The 19,860-nt window shown below is 42.0% G+C and overlaps 1 protein-coding gene across 6 annotated transcripts in view; it reads left to right on the top strand.

Moving 5' to 3' along the window:
* shank3a (SH3 and multiple ankyrin repeat domains 3a) overlaps nucleotides 1–19,860 on the top strand; it is a 194,398-nt gene that overhangs the window by 138,957 nt on the left and 35,581 nt on the right. For all 6 annotated transcript variants that reach the window (XM_086109498.1, XM_086109496.1, XM_086109497.1 and 3 more), the window contains one exon: nucleotides 15,794–15,907. In XM_086109498.1, the coding sequence (XP_085965624.1) occupies nucleotides 15,794–15,907 (114 nt within the window). The remainder of the gene's footprint in view (nucleotides 1–15,793; nucleotides 15,908–19,860) is intronic.

Below are 19,860 nucleotides of genomic sequence, written 5' to 3'. Positions count from 1 at the left end.
TGTACGAGATAGGTGGAAGGGGCACTTTTTTTCCCTACTTTTCAATAATCATCAAAATAATCCTCAAACATTAGACAGCTTTGGCAAAACAGCTTCTCAATTCAGCTTCAACCATCAGTCTGGGATGCCTGCTTTGAAATGGCCTGATTTGGGAAATTCCCTTGTAGAAGTACAAACCCCGGAATTCACTAAAATGGCGGCTACAAACCAAAATGGTCAACTTCCTATTCCATCCCAGGCATGGGTCTTAGAGGAATTTTTGTGGGTGCTGTTATGATAGACATGTCCACCCAATCTTGTCTTGATCAGTGACACTCGAGTTGGGGCAATTTTTTTTTTTTTTATAGACTTTCTTAGAATCCTTAAATTGATGTATATGAGTGAGTTTTAGGGACCCCTAAAATACAAAATAATTTTTACCAGAAGCACTGGGTTGCAGAAATGTGGTCCTTTTTGGGCACGTTGAGACCCCCACTCACAACCTGATGCTTAAAACCCCTTTTTGTGTTTTGGAACAATTGCCACCAAAAAGACAGTGCAAAACAGGGGTGATGATGCAAGTGACGTTACACTCTTGTTGTGTAGAGAACATTCAGATTCATGCAAGCTTTGGGACAGCCGACTTTAGAGGGTCGACTGTATTTGATTTTGAAAAATTTGTCGTCGTAGTGGTGTAGCCTCCAACTGTATGTTGTAGAAAATTTAGTTGCGTCTTTTTTTTCATGCTCAGCTTTCCATAATGTTGCTGTCAAATGAAAAGCATGTATCTCTGCAGGTTTGTTGAGAATATTTTGGATTTGCCAACGTGTCTGCATGCGCCACATGCACAGATCTGCACACTAATTGACAAATGCAACTTTGTGGCTTGGTGATAAAGTGCTGCTTCCAGGAGCGAAAATATGTTATCTATTATTCTCCTGCTTTTTTGGGGGAAATCACATTTTTCACTTTTGTTTCACTTTTTTATTTTTTTCTTCCTTTATTCGAAACACCAACGGAGAAAAAAAATGGAATTGAGTTGCATGAAAACGAAAAAAATCACACAAAACTTGCAGATATGTGCGTTTCATTGGACATTGATGACATTTACAGTTTGAATGTTGCACAAAGTAACCATTCTTTTTTTTCTCATCTTCTATAGTTAAAGATGACTATCTGGACTCAGATGGTAAATACTGCATTTTGTTTATAGGTCATTACTGCAGATTAGCAAAATAGCAATGCAGATTATTTTAAAAACATGAAAAATCCTTTTACTTTAATTAATGTATTTTCAGATTGCTGGTGAACTGCATTTACAGATGCATCTCAATAAATTTTAGAATAGGTTTGAAAAAACGTTTTTTAAATTGTATTTAATTTAAACTGTATGTATGCGCACATATATTGATCTAGGTTTAACTTTTTTTTTAATTTAACCCCTCAAAAAATGTTTTTATTTGTATTAAAATTTACTGAGCTGCACTTGTATTCAAAACACACATTTGTTGAACGTACTCATGCCATAAAGCTGACACTGTTTCGCGAGGAGGAGGAAGAGGAGGATTCTATTTTCATTGATGAGGGTGAAGGTAAAAGTGCATTGTTGAAATTAAACGTGGCTGACAAAGTGCTTTAAAACAAGTCAATTGTGCTGCCCCTGTCAATGATGTGCGTGCCTTAGGCTACACTGTTACACTCCTGTTAATAGCTTTGAATAGCGAATAAATAAATAAATGAAAAGCTCATTGGAGCTGGAAAAATAAAGCTAATGCTACCTTTTTCTGTCCCGCCAATTTATAAACGATTCACATGCTGTGCATTCAGCCATAATAGTCTTCTTTAAAAGTGTCCATAGTGTGTGTCGATAGTTTTCTTTTCCCCTTACCGCTCCTGTCATTCTCCAAGACGACTGACTGACGTGGAAAAGCTCCAGCAGTGATTGGAGGCTGTGTGTGAGATCAATATGTGTAGTCAGCTTTCATCCACACACGCACACAATCACACGTGTGGCGTGCCTGCCTTCCGCCGCTCAGAAGGGTCGTCCACATGCGGCTCCTTTTAGCACACTGTCTCAGAGTAATGAGCTCGGCTTGCCTTTGTGCATTTACTGACCACCACTGGAGCACAACACGAACATACACTACGGGACTGTGTGTTTTAGTGTGTTTCGAGTGTGTGTGTTTGCGCACTCTCTCTATATATATGTCCATATGCCTCCCGCTCTTGTACATGCTCACGCTAACCTTGTTGGCCGTTTTTCCCCCCACCTTATGTCTTCCCGTTCTGTCTTTATTGATCTAATCCCATGGTCTAAATGGTCATCTCAATGAAAAGGCGACTCGCCATCGCCATGGTCACCGCAGTAATCGCACAGAGCTGCCACAATCACTGCAACCTGGTTTAAGTTTTGTAGTCGGCATATTTTGGTTTGCAGTGGTGTGCGATCTCAGTGGAACAACGAGTCGTAGCGTTGCTACTGTCGCTGCTCTGCTTGTACACACCCCGTCGCATGTGCACTGAAATAATCAGAATACGTATGTTGTATTTTCTATGTATACAGTATATGCGTGGAGGTTGCGAGACAGCGATGAGTTTTATTTCCCTTTTTTTTTTTTCAACAGTGTAGAATTGTCAGTTTGTGCGCAATTCCGCATTCACAAACTCAATCTGATCTCGATTTTTATACATCGAGAGTGTAGTGACATCCGACAAGTGGGACTTTGATCAGAAGTGCTCAAATACGGCCCGGTTGTCGGTATCTGTGAATAGTTTTACAATTCTTAGCCCCTGTAATTTTCCAAATAAATCGATAAAGAATCTTAACACACTCCACACCACTGGATGGTCACTCGGAAAAATCTTGACTGACTTTGATCGGAAGGGGGCGGCAATCTCAAATGTGTTCCAATTGTCCATATGTATGGACACTGCTTAAGAATTAGCAATCGTAAATATAAAACAGGTTTAAAAGCTTTACCATGCCCCAATAGTTCCCACACATAAAAAATAAAAAGTTACCATGGAGGCATAATTGCACGCCGAATGCCTACTTTTCCTCAGCAAGTGATAGATTGAAGCGAATTCCTTCACCAGTGTGAAAGCCAGCTCACACACACACACACACACACACACACACCCTTAGATATTACATGCACCTTTCCGCCCAACGCCATTATAAATCTTGCAGACAGCCGTGAAAATGAAAAGCAGCGCAAGTAACGTTGCGATTAGACATTCACAAACATGATTAATGGGTTTGCTTTGTGCTCCCGCTATGTGCGGAATATAAACGCCGTCATGGCCGCCGCTATGACCGGCAACACAGATGTTTGATTCTGCCTTCATGCCGCCGCTACGGCTGCTTGGATGACTGGGAATAAACATTGCATCTGTCGCCACTGGCAAATGTTGCAATACAGACAGGGAAGAGCTAAAAGCTTTTTTTTAGTGCTGTTGGTTTGCAGCTGTCATCATGTATGATTGCACATACAGTACAGTGTGCACTGTAGTGTGCTTTCCTGCTTTGTGGCCAATGATAAGAGCCAGCAGACTGTGCGAATGAATAATACATGATGCTATTTGGAGCATGCAAGTTGTTATTGTTTAGAAACAAATGCATATGCATGTAGGTTACTAAGCAACGAGCAGACAGACACTCTCGATGGACAAATCCATTTGTTTTCTCATTCGCCTTGGTTTGTGAGATGGCTCAACTTTCTGCTGTTTAGCGTCTGCTGGCAAACCAGCTCAGATGGTGCTAATTGTGAATTTAGACACCAGCCCTCCTCTGTAATGAGAGTTGTGTTCCTATGGTAGTGACATAACTTAGAAGGAAGTCGGACTATACCGACACCACAGGGTCACAAATTTAGTAAGGCCTGACCGATATGGATTTTTGGAGGCTGATGCCCATGCAGATTTTGTGCAGTAAAAAAAAGAATCCAATAAACATATGACTTGATTTGTATGATTTTTTTTTCTTGAAAAGCTAGACCTTTACTTGGAGAGAGAGAGAGAGAGAGATACAGACACACACACACACACACACACACACACACACACATTCATACACAGCTCACATAAACTAAGAGAGGAGGACCTTACAGTAGTATTTAGGATGAAGTCGCAACGTGCGGGATTCTTTCACTGACTTAAATTTAAAGCGTGTATTCCACTAAGCGGTGAAATTTTGTTCGAAATTTATTGGCGGCGAGAATACCTTTAAAGATGTTTGCTAATATCTCTACGACCTCAAACGAACCCTGACAAAAAACAAAAAACAAAAAAAAACTGTACATACACTCACAAACCTTGACCGTTTAATGGGATACACGTTTAAATAAGTCATAATTCTGGTAGATAATTCAATAAAAATGCTTTGTACTTTAAGTTGAGAAATACAGGATCATGCAGTGTAACCCACACATATTCCTGAAAACTTGTGAGTTCACCATCCTCTGCCATTGACAATGACTCATATTTTGCTGTTTTTGTCGTCACACCTGCACCTGTGCACTGTGAGGCATACAGGCGAACCAATCAACCACCATCCCGCCCTGCCCTGTCAGATATTAAAGTAATAATATCCATCCATCCATGCATTTTCCGAACCGCTTGATCCTCAATAGGGTTACAGGGGGTGCTGGAGCCTATCCCAGCTGTCTTTGGGCAGTAGGCCGGGGACACCCTGAATCGGTTGCCAGCCAATCGCAGGGCACACAGAGACGAACAACCATCCGCACTCACACTCACACCTAGGGACAATTCAGAGTGTTCAATCAGCCTGCAATGCATGTTTTTGGAATGTGGGAGGAAACCAGAGTACCCGGAGAAAACCCACGCAGGCCCTGGGTACAACATGCAAACTCCACACAGGGAGGCCGGAGCTGGAATTGAACCCGGTACCTCTGCACTGTGATGTCGACACGCTAACCACTGGACCACCGGGCCGCCCTAAGTAATAATATATATACATAAATAATAATGTTTTACTTTTAATTTCTTGAGATTCAATGAAAAGAAGACAGAGGTGATATTGTTTGGTCCCAGTGGCCCTTGTACATTCCATCCTGTAGACTTGGGCCCCCTGTCTCCTTATCTTAAGTCAACAGTCTCAAACGTGGGCCTTAAACTGGACAGTGATTTCAAACTCGATCGGCAAATTGGTGGGTGCCGTTGTTAAATCCAGCTTCTTTCACCTTAGACAGCTGGCCAAAATAAAACCTCTCCTCTCACATGAACACTTTGAGACAGTAATTCATGCCTTTGTCACATCCCGGCTCGATTACTGCAATGCCCTTTACTTTGGAGTCAGCCAGTCCTCCATTAAGCGCCTCCAGCTGGTCCAGAATGCCGCCGCTCGCCTCTTGACTGGTACTCGTAAGAGGGAGCACATAACTCCTACTCTGGCATCCCTTCACTGGCTCCCCATTCATTTTAGAGTTATTTTCAAGATCCTCTTATTTGTTTTCAAATCTCTGAATAATCTCGCGCCACCTTACCTCTCTGAGCTCATCCGTCCCTACACACCTGCCTGGCGCCTCAGGTCTGTGGACCAGACTTTATTAGAAGTACCAAGAACTAAACTGAGGCTCAGAGGGGATCGAGCTTTTTCTGTTGCTGGTCCCTCTCTCTGGAATGACCTCCCACTGAACATTCGGCAAGCCTCCTCGCTGCCCATCTTCAAAACCCTCCTCAAAACTCACTTGTATTCTTTGGCATTCGACTCAGCATGACTTAGATTTGTTCTTGATTTTACTGTTTAGTGCTTTCTACCGCCTTTATTACCGATTTGTCTTACTGTTTATTGTGCATGTTAATTTGCTCCATGTACAGCACTTTGTATGCAGCGATCGCTGTTTGAAAGTGCTCTATAAATACTGTTGACTTGACTTGACTTGACTTGACTTTTATATAGCATGCACATTTCCTCCAGGTCCCTGACAACTGAATTTGAAATTCATCCATTCGATTTCTATTGTGCTTCTCTCTCGGTGAGCTCGACTCTATTCCAGCTGACTTTAGGAGAGAGAAGGGTTGCACCCTGGTCTGGTCGCCAGACAATCGCAGGGCATGTGTAGAAAAACAACCATTCACACTCAATTTTCCACCATTGGACTGTTGAGAGCCTTCGGTGAACCTTACATGCATGCTTTTGGAATGTGGTAGAGTATCCGGAGAAAATAAACACAAACACACACGAAGATGACATCTCAGAGATTCAAAACAACAGAGCCGCTGAACTGAGTGGCACGTGTGCTTACTAAGAGCTTTGAGCAGAGCACTTATTTTTCTTTAAAAATTTTAGATTATTTACATTTAAATTTAAAATTTTAGATTATTTTATTATTTAAATTTTAAAATATGAGCAGTTCCTCTACAATGTTTCATTTATGGCTAGACTCCCACACTTTGATGAAAAAAATAATAATAATAATAACAATAACGTCTGTTAGTCAAAAATCTATCTAAATTCTACGACTTCCCAGGCATATTTTTTTAGTACAGTGAAAAAGAAAAAGAAACGGTTGTCGCTCAGAACCATCTGGTCAGTGTCGCTCTGTCATGCTGTCAACAGAGCATCCTTGGCTCCGTCTGTATTCGCTAATAGTCATGCATTATGCTCTTCCTCTTCATGTTTATTCATCAACTGATTACCTCTGCAATTGCTATTTTGGCTCTTTTGTCAGGACCTCCCGGGGGTGGGCGGGTTGGCTGCTGCATATTTTGTAAATCAAGAACAAAAAAGTTTGTTGCGGGAGCTGGGGTTTTAATTTGCAGTGACGGTTAAGTGCTGGGCTAAACAAACAGAAACACAAGGCAAAGTAAATGTGAGGGCAGAATAGGAAGACAGCTGGTGAGATCTGCAGGGAGCAGGAGAGTGCGTGGGCGGGACTTTGCGCCCTGCTGACACCATGATTGGACAGCGAGATGGTCAACTGTGACTTCTGTGACCTTGCCTGGTACTTGAGCAAATACAGCAGTTGTGTGGCTACCGAAAACTGAAAAAAAGGATGCAATTGTTATTAGTGCAGCACTCAGACAAGAAAAAGGAAAAAAAAAGCGGTCCTGCGTCACATGCAGGATGTGCGGGTGCGCTGCACCTATTTGTTGAAGCCCTTAGGAGGTGCACTGGAATGAGTTCTGGGCGAGCTTGGTAGAAAACCGCGGGCGTAGTTTTCAGCCTTTGGCCTTGGGAAAATACACAAGACAGGAGAGTGCTGGGCATGCCGCCAAAAAAGAGAACAAATATTCTTGAAAGAATGTGGTGACTAGGGACAAAGGGGGACCCCATCAGAGAGCGTGTCCACCCACAAGCACATGGCCAGTGGAGAGGACGAAAAGATGGCAGGGGCCAAAAGATAGTTCCTGTCATCTGGCCAGAGGTGGAACAAAACAAAAGCAGCAACCAAGCGAGACAAAAGACGAGAGAGAGCAAAAAGGAAGCGGCATCAGCTTTTACAGGCTGCAAACTCAAAACCGCAACCGTGGTGCTGTTGAAGAAGTACAGTCAAGTTAATCTCAGCCACATCTTTCAAAATTATACGTTGCTTATAATACATCTTAGAAACCTAACAAATGTTCACTCAATCAACCACGAATGATTCTGAAGAAAAAAAAACACAATCTAATTCAAAGCTCTTACTCTTCTCCATGACTAATTATTCATCTAGATCACGTGTGTCAAACTCAAGGCCCGGGTGCAGAATTTGGCCCGCCACATCATTTTATGTGGCCCATAAAGCAAGTCGTGGGTGTCAACTTCCATGATGCTTGCTAAAATCTGTACCGAAATGCCACATTGTCATGTGTAATAAATAAGGAGATTTTGCAATAATTTTGCTCCCCTCTTTACACTCATTTGAACAATAATTGAACAAACTAATAGTTGACTGATTTCAAAACTAGAAAGCCATCAATTTTTTGTGGACAAGTAATAATACGATGTGATGATGAAACGTCTATTTGGTTTCTTTCATACGTAACTCCAGAGTGGCCAGCGACAAAAATGAGTTTGACACCCCTGATCTCGATACTGAACAATCTGAAACACTTTTGCAGTGTCTAAGTTATTCTAAAAAGTTCGGAAACACGAGATTGCTCATTTTTAATGGTTTCCCCAAGTCAAGTCACATCACCCAATTCCGCCACCAGTGCAAAATTACAGAACATTCTCTTCACCCAACTGATGAGGGGGTGGCGTCAGCAGCCTTTTTCTTATTTGCACCTAAAGCAAGGACAGATTTTCTAAAACTAAGTCAGCTGCCTATTCGGCAGGCGGAGGCGAGCGGTGGAATCCCTCTGAGTCATCCTTTTCCTCCCTGTCTGACACTCCCGCCCACCGGTGCTTTTCCTCTTTTTTTGTCTTCCTCCTCTGACTCGGGTCGTCAATCACTGAAAGCTTTTGTCGCCAGCATCGCCTGGTTTTGATGTATGTACCCGTCTGCTCCTCCTCCTGTTCTTCTCAGCTGAGTCTAGGTGAGGCTGCTCCAACCTCCTCATCCTCACCTAGTGGTGAGAAGTAATAATGTGCCTCTTTAACGGCTTTAAGTCGATTGTTCAGGTGTTTGTACTTACTTACGTTTTACTTTTACTCCCAACATTTGAAACTTACTTTGTCAACATATGCTCATTCTTTTTTTCCCCCCAAACTCTCTATGACATAAAAAAAAAAAAAAAACATAAATAGGAACGGGTAAACTCCAACCACAGTTGAGATCTTGATTTTTGAGCTCTTTGGGGCAAATAAAGCAGAAAGAAAACACAGCAGCAACATGGACCAAAGTGAATCGGGGCACATTAACAACGCATTATGAATATGGTGCAATAAATCCTTGTACTTCTGATGGAAGTTCTTCATCTTGCATTTAGAAGAAGAAGAAAGCATATAAGAATAACAGTTCGGGGAAATAGATTTCAGTTTCCACAAGTATTAACTGCGCCAAAAGGCGCATCACCCACCAGAATTGTGCTTGTGGCTGTAATGCGAAATGGGATTCTGGTTTAGGTAAGCCATTTTCAACTAAAAAGAAAAATGCGAACATAGTTATTAATCGTGTCACTGATGGTGTTGTGGTACACTCGCCTGATTTGCGTGCGGGTAGCGTGGGATAGGTTGTCACTCTGTGACAGTGTGAGTGTGAGCGTGGCTGGTTGTTTGTCTCTATATATGCCCTGCGACTGGCTGGTAACCAGTTCAGGGTGTGTCCCGCCTACTGCTCGAAGTCAGCTGGTATAGGCTCCAGCAACTCCCCACGACCCTCTTCAGGATAAGCGGTGTTGAAAATGGATGGATGGATTAAGCGGACATTTCGTCAGCCTTGTCTGCTGCGGGGGGCAGAGCATGTTCCATTTGAAAAACGTTTTGAGTTTCCAAATGGCCTGATTGAAGCCGTGCGCTCGGAGGGTATTTCCGAACGCAACCATGATGAGGGAACGGGTATTTTGGGGGCCACGATATCTCATGTTTATGGTCTTGATTTTTGCAAAGCAAAGAAACCTCCCGCCCGAAAAAAAATGTGAGTGCTCCAATTTAGAAGGAAGAAAAATAGCAAGAAAAGCCACAGAATAGCGAGGTAAAACTGCAATAGATTAAGTTATGGTCATAAATGAAAATCCTGTGATTACGTGAAGCCAAAATCACTGAAATGTGAAGTAGCGAGGCAACATTGTACCTTTGCCATAGTCTTTTTTTATTCCCCCACAAGTATATTTCTGCTTTTGCCATCTCTGTCTTCACCTCTGCAAAAGAACACAGCAGCATTAAGTCCTCTCAGCAGGACATTAAGACATATTCACTCATTTATGACTAATTACTGATTGATGTTCTCTGACTATTCTTGTGTGCGGTTCAGTCTCATTAAAACGTGACTCTGCTCTGCTCTATGTGTGTGAACATAACACTGACTGGAAGTGAAGTGTAATAAAGAGAGCAGGCAAGCAAATCTAATAACAGCTCCATTCTGCTTATTGGATTTCAGACTCCTCGCTCAAGTCTCTCGCACACTTTGTTTCACTAGCATGTGCCAACATAGGATCAGCCATGTACCGCTAATTGAGAACAGCCTGACTCAGCAAGTCTTCTACGCGCGCATCGGCAAATGACAAAGGTGGCATCGCTTCCGGTTTTTGTTGTTGTTGATGTTTATAACTCTTTATCCCAGTGGCATAGATCCTCCCCTTTTGTGAGCAGCAGCAGAATCAAGTTTCCACAAACAGAACCAAAACACCAGCAATCTGATCTGACTTGGCCTTGACATGGAGCATACGTGGAGCAAACAATCATGATTTTTAGATGCATCTTACCAAGTGTGATGTGATTAGTGGAAAGGCAGGAAGTGACAAATGAGAACACATTTCTTCTCTTCTCCTACAATGCAAGCAAATGACAAAACCGGATTGTTAGGAATTCCTAGACGAGGCCCCTTGGGGAGTGTCCTGCAGCCCCGTCAAGGAACAATACCCACAATGGAATTCTACCACTCCAGTTTTTGCAATGTTTGCAGGTGATGTTGTATTCAAATGATATTCCAATACAATAAACGTGTTGAGTATTTAAGACAACAAATAGGAAGTACCAATACAATGGTCGAATAGAAACAGCAACACGAGGTCGTACTGCCGTCGACCCGTGAGATCAGAAAGTCAGGTGGCCACCTGACTTTCTGATCTCACGGGTCCCCCAGTGAGATAAACAGGGCCAGCACCTCGTTCCCAGGAAGAAATGCCTATTCTAAAGGCTATGTCCCTATGTGATTGCATCATTTAGTGTCAACAGTGTTAAAACAGGTGGAGGGCCCCTAATTGCCTCGGGGAAGTCGTTTGGACAAATCGTCGATAGTCATGCATTTTTTTTGTGCCATTATTGGCTGGCAACCAGTTCAGGGTGTATTGTACCCCTCGCCCCAAAATCAGCTATAAGAGGCTCCAGCTCACCCGTATCCTTAAATAAGTCCAAGCGCGATAGAAAATAAATGACTGAAGAAAAACAAATGTAAAAATGGCGCATTTTGTGCATAGTGGGCCGCGATGAGCGGATCACTGCCGTTTCCTGTCAAAATATCCTTGAGGAATATGCTGCGTCATCACCGATTTGTCCTCTTGTGACCCTACTAAGATGTTACATAAAGCCGGCCGAGGTATCGTCGCTTCCCCTGGCAAAGGCTTCCATTTTCACGTCTTTGTACTGTGTGACAAGCGCAAATGTAAAGGCTTTGACTTTTGCCGATTGTAGCATGGGAAAATGTTTCCCTCATTCATGCGAGGCAATTATTCTCGCATTGTGTGTTTGTGTGTGTGTGTGTGTGTGTGTGTGTGTGTGTGTGTGTGTGTGTGTGTGTGTGTGTGTGTGTGTGTGTGTGTGTGTGTGTGTGTGTGTGTGTGTGTGTGTGTGCATGTGCGTGTGTGTGAGTGGATGTGCATTTAGACGAACAAAGATGCTGAGACTGCCGGGAGTAAATGAGTGACACAGCCTGATGCGATAAGGAAAATTGAAATGAGCTCCGCTCGTTTAAAACTAAATACAATCACTCATGCTCACATGCTCACACACACACACACACACACACACACACACACACACACACACACACACACACACATACACACATTTACACATTCGCACATTTTTGGGGATGCTTTGCTGCTTGCAGCAAGAAAGGGCGGTGATATATAAATAGCCGTTCAACTTCACACGAGTGCTATTTCGGAACCTTGCCAAGAGTCGTGACTGACTTAAGCAAGGGCAAAACTCAAAGTAACATCTCATCACACACAGAGGAATACCTCCACCAATCTTTTCACCACAGATACGGAGATACGCATCTTTTTTTTTCTCCTCTTTGTCAGCTTGTCTTAATCGCATCCGGCATCTCCCTTTGTCATGGCGCCATTGAAGCCTCTGTAACGTTTCCTTTCCTTTGTTTCATTCTCGCGGGGGGGGGGGGGGGTTCTCCTGTGCTACAGCCGCTATTCCTATTCACTCTTTTGTTATTAACTGTACTGCGAGACACAGCACACTTAATTGTCAATGCTTACAGCGCCGTATGGTGGTCGTGAACTCAACTCACTTCACAACAACCGGTCGTGCACGGTTCTTCCAAAAAGAGGCCTCAAGTTGTTTATTGCCACTCACAGTTGACGTTTCCTCTCAAAGTAAGCGTCCAACAAAGAGCATAGCTCTGCCTTGAAGTCTGTTTAGCTTAATGCTAACTAACGATGCAAAATTCCAATCGACGGGCTAAGGAACAGCATCTGTGTCGCACTGTTAAAGCAACCTTTAAAGCAACATATATTTGAGCACAAAGAGTTGAGGAACATATAAAGACGACTGATGTAACAATACCGAGACATGTATTCCTTATCCTCTGCAAAGACCAAGATCATGAGAGGCTGAAACCTCCACTGTGTACAATATATCTGTATGTCTGTACTGTTCTGGAACAGATTAAAATTAAAAAGATTAAAAACTCCCACCCAGACCAATGTCACCCATGTAATATGTCACACCACGAGGCCACGCCTCTTGAAAGCCTCTTAAATGCTCATGTGTGTAGACAGACACTAAAATGCAATTTGTAAATTCCGTACATTTTAGGCTTAGTTATTTTTTTGTGTTGAAATATAATTTCATTTTGTTTATTATCTCTATTTACCGGTATTTGTTTTATTAACTTTAAATATCGTTCTCTATCAATCCTAATACTGTGTGTGCGTATAAATGTATGAGTACACGTGTGTGTACACTGTCCCTAGTTCACCCGGCGAGGTGATTATGAGTTAGCGAGGCAGGCCATGATGCGCTTCACTTCTCCATGTGCACCTCAGAGCAAGCTCGGTTTCTGCTGAGGTGTTGATTGGCTTTCGTGCCGAACTATTATTTACATGCTGTACAGTTCAGTGGCGTAAGGTCAGGGCCAGGAAGGTCATCTCTGCCGGGACTCGAGGCAAAAATGTTGTAATATCTTCTATGTTCCCTTTGAACTCTAAACACGGTATTGTGATTACTATTGTGGTTGTGGAATCAGAATTAAGCAGGTTACCTCATTCATCGTTTCCTTTTGTCATGTACCAGCCTCTACTGAAATTGCTGTAAAGGTTTGCCAGGATATATTTGTGAGATTATAAACCTGCATTCTTACAAAACAATCTACCTGGCAATGTTACAACTTTGGCAGCGTGCACCAGATATTGATCAATGGAAATTTCATAAAGGGGCTAAGAGGCCATTGGTGAGGATCAATCACAGGTTTCACCTTTGCTGTCAACGGGTAGTGGCGAGAACGGCGAGGAGCCGTCTGTGAACAGACACATTTACTCACCGGTTCATTCACAAGTGTGAAGAAATAACACAAGTCTGTTCTAGCAAGAGATTAAAGCTTTTAAAAAGGAAGGAGAATGGGGTTTATTTTCCCCAGCACAATAAACTTGTACAAAGCTGAGATCACAGAAGACGGATCAGCTTGTGCTGAATGGCGTCTTTTTTTTTTAATTTATTAATTTTTTTCCACAATATGGTCGATATGAAACATGCTGTGCTTCCCCACCATTCTCCATTCATATAATTGAGGCTAGCCACACTGCGCTCGCCAGGCACAGCATTTTACATAATCACTTTTCAAGTCGTAAATATTTTTTTCATTTTACGCGGCAATTATGCATTTTCACCTCAAAGTGTGATGATGGTGGTACGATATGTCAAGGGTGATATTCTCCCAAAAGTGCAATCTGCGATACAGATTTCATTGTAAAAGATAAAAAGTTACGTTGCATGGGAACGTCATAAGAAGTGGGGGCGGGGGCTATTTTAGATGAACAAAGTGAAATGAAAATGTTAACGTGAATGAAAATGTTAACTGTATTAACAGGTAGAAAAAAAAGGAAAAGAATTGAACATAAAGTTGTATCAGTAACAGAAAAAATGTCATATGGTAATAAAGTGAAAAAATAACGACGGTTATTTATTGAGAATGTGATAATATTGTAAAAATGTTATTTTGTTTTGTTTTGTTAGATAATAAAAAAGGATTTTTGTTCCGACCATACATAAACATACTCGGTTCTAGTGTCAGGTGTTTGCACTTGACGGAGAATATCAGAACATTCCCGACTTCATCGCCTTTGCAATTAGATACAGGAATTCATCAGCACGACTATCATCTTCCTCACAAGCCTTGCAGATACTTGGAACTAGTCTTATGACGTCACTAATGGAGCGCTTTGTGCATCGGCCTCGGGTTGCATCACCGTGCCGGAGGAAATACACTGCATCATTTAGCAAGCTGTCTCATGGCCAGTTGCAACATCATACTGCCGTATCCTAGCTACCGGCTGGAGGGAGGGCTCAATCAGGCAAAGCTTCACTTCCATCTGGTGTGTGTGTGTGTGTGTGTGTGTGTGTGTGTGTGTGTGTGTGTGTGTGTGTGTGTGTGTGTGTGTTAGCTCGCCGGGTAATGGATGAGTGTTGTAGAAACGAGCGTGCCGGCTGGGTCCTGTGGGGACGATCAATATCAGCTCTGCATTTATCTCTAATTACCACAGCGCAACTTTTCTCTTTCTCCTTCTTTTGACTTTCTTTACACCGCCTGTTTCTGATTTTTCAACATCTTTTTTACCCCCTCTTTGTCGCACATCATGCACTTCAGCGCTGATAGTTCCATTAGTTGGAGAACCTGCCCGCACTTCAGACTGCTGTGTTTAATCATTAGGAGTGGGTCAGCAAATTTGCTCGCGATTCGGAGCAAGATTTGTCTTTTTGCCGGCTTGCCTCATTACACCAATGCTTCTACAGAGGACTCTTCTTCATGTGTACCTACACAATCTAATGAGATCCCAGGTAGAAGTATTAGGGTCACATTGGAATCATTAAAAAATAATATTCAAATAAAGTCAGACTCCAGTAATCCATCCCCCTTCCATCGCAGGGGTTATATTCCAGACCACCACCACAATGAATTGAAATTCACACTATAGAAAAAACCTGTTTAATTACTCTGTACCAGGCATGTTTTTTGTAATATTTATGGCTCATACTTTTTTAAAGGTCTTCCAACACATTTTTGAATTAATACCAACACATTTAAAAACTGAATATATTGAGGGAGAGCAAGAGATATGAATATCACAAACAATTGTAGAGCAGAACAGATCCCCCTCTGCAATATCGTAGATAAACACATTTTTTTTCCAAACTAACAAACATCATCTCACAATATGCGTCAAAATTATGGCGAAAGATCTACATTATAAAATATACCCACAGCTGTTGCTTTTTGTGGGCACAAAAAGCAGGATTGAAGAGGATTTCACAATCAATCATTTTTTACAGTATTTCCTATTTCTTGCACCATCTTGCGGTTGATGGTTGAATCACATCCAATATAAAGAAGAGTTACACCAAAATAATTATTAACTGTTAAAAAAAAAAAATCAGCAAAATAACAGGAACACAAACCAGGAACCTGTGATGGAGGTTGTAATATTACCAAAGTACAATTGTAATATTCAGAAATATAAAGTTTATAATTTACCAAAAAAAGTTACAATATTACATAAACAAAGCTAAATTCTAAGCTTACTGTACGTTACCAGTCATAGACAATGTATTCAAACCTGTCTCCTGTCCCCCCCCACCACTCCCCCCCACTGAAATGAATGCATAATTCTTCAGTGAGTCATAATGTGTCTTTTGTCCTTTCCTGTCCTTCATCGCTTTTCTACGAGGAGTGCTGGGCCGCCTCCCATCGACAACGTCAGCCATACTTGTTTTATGAGCGCAGGTGTGCTAATTGACCGTGTCTTTCTTCCCATGCAGTGCTGAGCATCGGAGAAGGAGGCTTCTGGGAAGGCAGCGTCAAAGGGAGGACGGGCTGGTTTCCTGCCGACTGCGTGGAAGAAGTTCAGATGAGGCAGTTTGACCCTCGGCTAGGTAAGACACACATGCGAATAATCACTCGTCAATACATTAACGGTACACAAAACACATACATATACTGTATGCCATACAGTGTATGGTGATTTTTGAAATATACATATTCTTAGGAAACATTACTTATTTCATGAGGAAGAAAGTCAGAGTGTTAATGTCATGTCGTATAATTAACAAATAAAAGTTGCATTCAAGGCAATGAAGGTATCAACATTTTAAAATAATTGTAAAATGAGAGTAGTTGTAATTTGAGAGAAGAAAACATAACAAGATTCGAGTCTTAATTGTGCAAGTATCTGTTCTTTAAGGAAATTTTGCACTTTTAACACCTCTTCAAATGATAATGCGTAGTTTCTGTTGTAGGAATGACTTTTAACCAAAGTACAAGATTTGAATGAGTGCTTCTAATCTAGTATATGTACTTCTACTGAGATACATGAAGCGAGAACTTTTGCCACCTCTGCTAATGGCAATCACAATTAGTAGTAGAAGCAATAAGTGAGAGGTTGTAAACAAAGTTCAGGTGCTTGTTTTACCATAGTCATTTTCTTTACACAAGTACTGTATCTGTATTTGTACTTAAGTACAGAGTTGGAGTATTTTTGTCACCTCTGGTCTTGGAGAATCTAAGGATCTATTTCCTCAGGAAAAGTGTTTTGTGAGGGGGATTGCAGTTTCCCCTGTTGTTGGGCGTAGAGCGATGAGAAAAGGGCGGACTCCCTAAATACATGATTTAAATGCATTGTCGGTCGGGAAAGGACACGAGGCAGGCGTAAAGAAAGAAAGAAAGGGATGCAGAAAGCAGCAAGACGTATGATGGAGACAACTCTACAGGACAGCCAAGTCAATGCAGCCGAGCGTCACTTTTCACAGGGGGAGGTAGAAACTAGCGCCCGTATTACACGCCACTCACCCAGCAGCATGGACGTGTCACACACGTATTTGACTTCACGTTTGGGATCTTGTGACCGCAACAGAAATAAAAAAAGGACACAACACAGATAAAAAAAAAAACACCAGTGAGTTTCAATGTGCTCAGGAAAGACGATAAATAAATTCATGTCATTTGAATGAATAGACATGTACTTAATTATCTTTTTTTTACCCCTTTGGAGCACGACACAAGGACATTCGAAAGAGCTAACCATTCAAGAAATCTCCCTTTCACCATCATTGAAATTAATATTACGGAAAAGATTGTAAATGAATTGCATGCTTCGTTTGGCTTGAAATAACATCTGCGTACAACATTTTATTTTTGTTTTATTTGTCAGATTTACAATCCATAAACCGCTTGAAACTACCACACTTTACCTCCTGGAGAATTTTTTTGTTTCTTCACCGTGAATGATGATATGTATCGCCTCCCATTTCTAGACAGCAGGAGTCTCTATATTGCGGATTTTCACCCAATAAATGGGAATTAACTGTATAATTACATACTTACATCACCTTATTATATTCCATTGTGCTATTAGTGTGTGGTGCAGTACAAAACGATTGAAATGAAATGAAATGACGGTGTAATCTTTTTACCAAATAAAAGGCTAATTTGTGAGGAACACTGAGGCATGGATAAATTAATCTCTTCCCGAGACTCATCAACTCTGAGTCATTATCACACCCCAACACACCAATGGCTCTTGTTTACCGGAAGCTAAGCATTGAGGCGTCATTGACAGTTAGGCCAATATGTCTCAGCCTAGTGGAGCAGGCAAGACGGCGCCACCTACAACTGAGTTGAAGCCGCATTCTTCCCTTTTTTCTTTTCCCTCTCTGCCCACTTATCAGTCATCCCTCTGAGGACTCCATCACTCTGCTCTTAAAATGGACCCTGGGAAGTCCCCCCCCCCACCCCCCCCCAAAAAAGGAAAGAAAGGAATGATTGCTTCAGCGTGAGGTGGCCGCTGCTGGTGAGACGGCAGCCGTTTATCTTGGAGCAGGTGAAAAATGACGGTCGCGGCGTTGAGGGGAAAGAAAGGACGAAAAAAGGTGTGAAGGAGCTGATGGGGAACATGAGGTTGCAAAGCAAATGCTTTTGATTAAAGTCATTAGGAGTGATACAGGGCTGAGATTGTTGTCTGTCACGTGGTGTGTTTCTGGAACCTTTGAAGGAAGCCTTGTCGTTCGGCTAATACTTTGTTGATCCCAGAAAATATGGATTATTGTGTTTGAGCAACGGGACCCGTTGTCTAATTTCAGTTTGGGGCAGGGGCGAAGCTAGAAATCTTTCAGTGGGGTGGCCAGGGTGACACAACACGTCACTGAGGGGTGGCCATTGGCGCACACGCTCATTATTTGCATTCACACACTGTCACCTAGAAGTAATTTTTTTATCATACCAAAACAAGCATGAAGACATCAAAGTAAAAAGCAACGTTTTGCTCTTATGAATTCCCGCGGACAATGCCATTTCCTTTCACGTTGCTTTGCTTTTGTGTCGTATCGCATCGTCTACTTTTACCTCATTTGTTAGCTAACAATCAATCAGATTGTTCAACCATTTTCCATACCGTGATTGATGGCTCATTCATTCAAACCATATCTAAAAAGCACAATGACACAAAGATCTCTTTATTCTTCACAATTCAAAATGTTGCTTTTTTTTTACTTGGGATTCTTCCTGCTTGTATAATGAGTTTGTTGGACAAGATTGATATATGTGTGCCTTTCATTGAATGAAACCCTCACTGTGGATTGTATGATAAACAATCACTTCTCTGCCATGTTGTTTGCTTGTTGTGTGAAAGAAAGATTATGGTTGATATTGATTGTAAGATTCGGATGCTCTTTACTGAAGGGTGGTTTTTTTTTTTGCATTCAAATCAGTCGTTAAGTTAATTCTTTGAAAATACTGTTGCTCTTTGTTGATTATTTATGTCAAAGTATTAAAGGGTCTAAGTGGCAGAAAAGCCACAACCATCGTCCCTGAAATAAGGGGTGACCATGGCCACCCTTGGCCACCATGTAGCTCCGCCCCTGGTTTTGGGTAATTGATGGGTGCCAAAAGAAGGTCCTCTTGAGGGAAAAAAGAATTACCTGAAAAGTTCAGGAACCTTGGAGGCAGATTGTGCAGCATTACACACGTATCTGATGATGGATATTTGTGGCCAGGTCAGAGGAGTGCTTTTAAAAATGGATTAAAGATGATGCATGGATGGATGGATGGATGGATGGATGGATGGATGAATGAACTGATTTCTACAATGATTAATAGGTTTCCATGCACTCTGATGTCAATGACATCAATTTCAAATATCAGCGGAGCGGTGATTCTTATTCCTGTGCCTCACACAAATTCACTCAAACCACACTACACTACCTGTGCCATAACTTAGACCTGCTTTCACCTGGCCTAAAGTCTAGTCTACTTTCGGTCACCAAATTGTAAGTTGTACCGGGTCCTATAATAGAATGAAAGAGAGCCAATCACATCTTACCTGTTTTCTGAAACTGAGCCATTAATGTGTCATTACCTGAGCCCCGAGCAACCCTGATGTCATTTTCAGTCGACAGCCAGTGGCAAAAAGGCCACCTCCTGAGATGGACAAAAGTGGGTGGATTTTGATGCTTCACTCGTATTCCGCAAATGTTACATGAATCATAATGCCCATTTTTAGACTAGTTGGGCTGCATAGAACAGACCATTGTAAAGAAAATTCCGGGTTCACCTCTAATTCGTGGTAAGTAGTGTAGCTGCAGTCCATGCCATCTCTCTATCTCTCTCTCTCTCTCTCTCTCTCTCACACACACTCACACACACACACACACACACACACACACGTATGAGGGTGTTTACACGTGCTAATGGAAGGGATAATGATGTGAGCCATCTTTGCCTTTCTAATGACGTAACGGTCGTAACCCAATGACCGCGGCGTGCTCATTTTCACCAATAGCACTTTTGTAAATCTTATGGCTGCAGTTGGTTGGGATTTTACCCACACCAAACC

Source organism: Hippocampus guttulatus, chromosome 4 (genome assembly GCF_054856545.1).
Source record: "Hippocampus guttulatus isolate MCC_2025c chromosome 4, RoL_Hgut_1.0, whole genome shotgun sequence".
In the NCBI taxonomy this organism is placed as follows: domain Eukaryota; kingdom Metazoa; phylum Chordata; class Actinopteri; order Syngnathiformes; family Syngnathidae; genus Hippocampus; species Hippocampus guttulatus.
This window is presented reverse-complemented; position numbering and strand designations above follow the sequence as displayed.